Source organism: Monopterus albus, unplaced genomic scaffold (assembly GCF_001952655.1).
Source record: "Monopterus albus unplaced genomic scaffold, M_albus_1.0 scaffold18.1, whole genome shotgun sequence".
NCBI classification, from domain to species: Eukaryota; Metazoa; Chordata; class Actinopteri; order Synbranchiformes; family Synbranchidae; genus Monopterus; species Monopterus albus.
Window position 1 is genome coordinate 6,301,047 of NW_018127898.1, and position 2,296 is coordinate 6,303,342.

The 2,296-nt window shown below is 43.6% G+C and overlaps 1 protein-coding gene and 1 non-coding gene across 2 annotated transcripts in view; one reads left to right on the plus strand and one right to left on the minus strand.

Moving 5' to 3' along the window:
* The window catches only part of LOC109956285 (protein kinase C delta type-like), a 24,214-nt gene that overhangs the window by 11,537 nt on the left and 10,381 nt on the right, over window positions 1-2,296 (plus strand). The window contains exons 2-3 of the mRNA XM_020593272.1: window positions 168-298; window positions 537-809. Coding sequence (XP_020448928.1) covers window positions 190-298; window positions 537-809 — 382 coding nt within the window. The 5' untranslated portion in view covers window positions 168-189. The remainder of the gene's footprint in view (window positions 1-167; window positions 299-536; window positions 810-2,296) is intronic.
* On the minus strand, window positions 1,295-1,366 carry trnae-cuc (transfer RNA glutamic acid (anticodon CUC)). Its single transcript has one exon. It is a non-coding gene; the product is annotated as a tRNA-Glu (tRNA).

Here is a 2,296-nt window from a genome sequence, read left to right on the forward strand (position 1 = left end):
GTGTTATCTTGAGCTGGAAACTTCTACTTCCTCTGTAGTTCCCGTCTGAGAACACTGGTAGCCACTGACTCTCTTCCTTCTTATTTTAAACGCACAACTTGAGCAATGCAAGTGCAAGATGAACATGTATGTGTGTGTGATGGCCTAACTGTCAGTCTTTGTTTCAGGGGGTTTAGGTGAGAGGTCACCATGGCACCCTTCCTCCGTATCGCTTTCAATGACTATGATGTGGGTGCTTTGTCTCCTCCGTCTGACCCTCCCATTTGTGCAGTCAAGATGAAGGAGTCTGTCAGCACAGGTATGTACAAATGCACACACACATATGCAATTATAATTTCTCTAGATGGAAGTGGCACAGTGAGTATAGGGAGACCAGATGTCCACAGTTTAATTGCCAGAACAGTCATCATCGGCTGGGTGCAGAAGTCCATAAGCAAAACAATGACTTTCTTCCAACTCCAGGTACTTAATGTGCTGGAGCCTCTCCTGTACTGTGACTATTTGGTCTGTGTGATTCTCCCAATGTTCTTTCACAGAGCGAGGAAAGACCTTGGTCCAGAGGAAGCCCACCATGTTTCCAGTCTGGAAGTCCGCTTTTGATGCCCACATCTATGAGGGACGTGTCATAGAAGTGGTCCTCATGCAGAATAATGAGGAGCCATTGGGTAAAGCCACAGTGGGTGTGTCTGTACTAGCAGAACGCTGTAAGAAGTCCAAAAACAACGGATGTGTCGAGTTCTGGGTGGATCTGCTTCCTTCAGGGAAGGTCCTCATGTCTGTACAGTTCTTCCTGGAGGATGTCGATGCAGGTAACACAGCTACATTATAAAGATCTTGAAATTTTGGTTTTAAATCTTTAGTATTTCTCTTCAACTTTGCACAAATAAAAAAGCAACAAGCAGTGGTGAGGTATAGAAAAAAAATCATTTGTAGTATTATCGATTGAGTTTAACCCTCAAAAAGAAAATCTGCTTGATCAGGACTGTGTGGGTGTGCTTTGAGCTGATTCCACTGACAGTGGCCTTAAGCGAGTAACCCCACAGCTGTCATTAGGTTTAGCTTCAAATACTGCTAAATCCTGTTTGGTACATGTGAATATGTGACTTCACCTTTATCCAACTAAGCTGAGCTCAGTTCAAACCAATGAAAAAGAACAGACAGATATCTCTGAAGTGAAATGTTCATAACTGAGAAAACTGTCAAGCTTCAGAAAATTGTGTGTTCTTGTTGGACCCCATCCCTCAAATTGAGTAGATACTCGAGAAAATGTTTTTATACAGCATTTAAAAAGATATTCCCTGACCGGGAATCGAACCCGGGCCGCGGCGGTGAGAGCGCCGAATCCTAGCCACTAGACCACCAGGGAGTAGTGTTTTCTTTGAAAGAAGAGGCCAGTGTGAACAAAACCTCTCCCCCTCCCTTGACTCTGTCATGGTGACCCATTCCACTGCAGTGCTGATATGTAATGCCCTCTACTGGCAGAAAGAATCCCTCATGTGATGTTCACTTGCCTGCAATTTCTACCCACAACCGCAGCTTAACATGCTTCTAACTGTGAGCCTCTCTCAGGAGTGTGGTGCTACCTCAGCCTGTGAAGGATTAATCTCCATGCTGTTGCTGTTGACATATCGCACATTAATCTTGTCAGGTGACTATTGTGCCCATGTGATCAGTGTGCTGTAAGGTCATGTAGCGGTTTGGCCTTTGAACTGTCTGTCTTTTGAATAACTAGCCAACAATAAATATATGTATTTGACTAGACGTATAAAAATGTCTTTGTTGATACAATATACAAATGGGTTCACTAGGGGTCTAAAATCTCACTTCAGAAATTGTTCTACCCTGTCAGAAATTAAAGGAAATGTTGGATTTTTTTTTTCATGTAATAATGCCACATAAACACAGCAGCACTGAATAGCATGGCAAATTATCCATCACTGGCAGTGTGAGTTCAAAATCATATTGCTGTCATTGTTAGCCTCCAGCTGTCAAAATCAGAAGTAAAAAAGAGCAGTACAGGCTGGCAAGTATTAATCAGCTTCCAACTTAGAACCCCAAACAGGGAAGCTGGTCTATGGTAGCCATTGTCAACATGAAGGGGACTAGGTGAGATGACAAGCTGGGTCTATTAGGGGGAGTAGCACAATTAGGGTTCTTTGGTCAGTGGTGGAGAGTGTCATGAGCACACCTCCGTGCCTGCTCTTCTGAAAGAGGTTCCTACTCCATCAGCTCCCTCCTACACACTACACATGTTTCCTGAGGAGCAGCCTAGAATATTTTTAGGCATGTGTGAAAT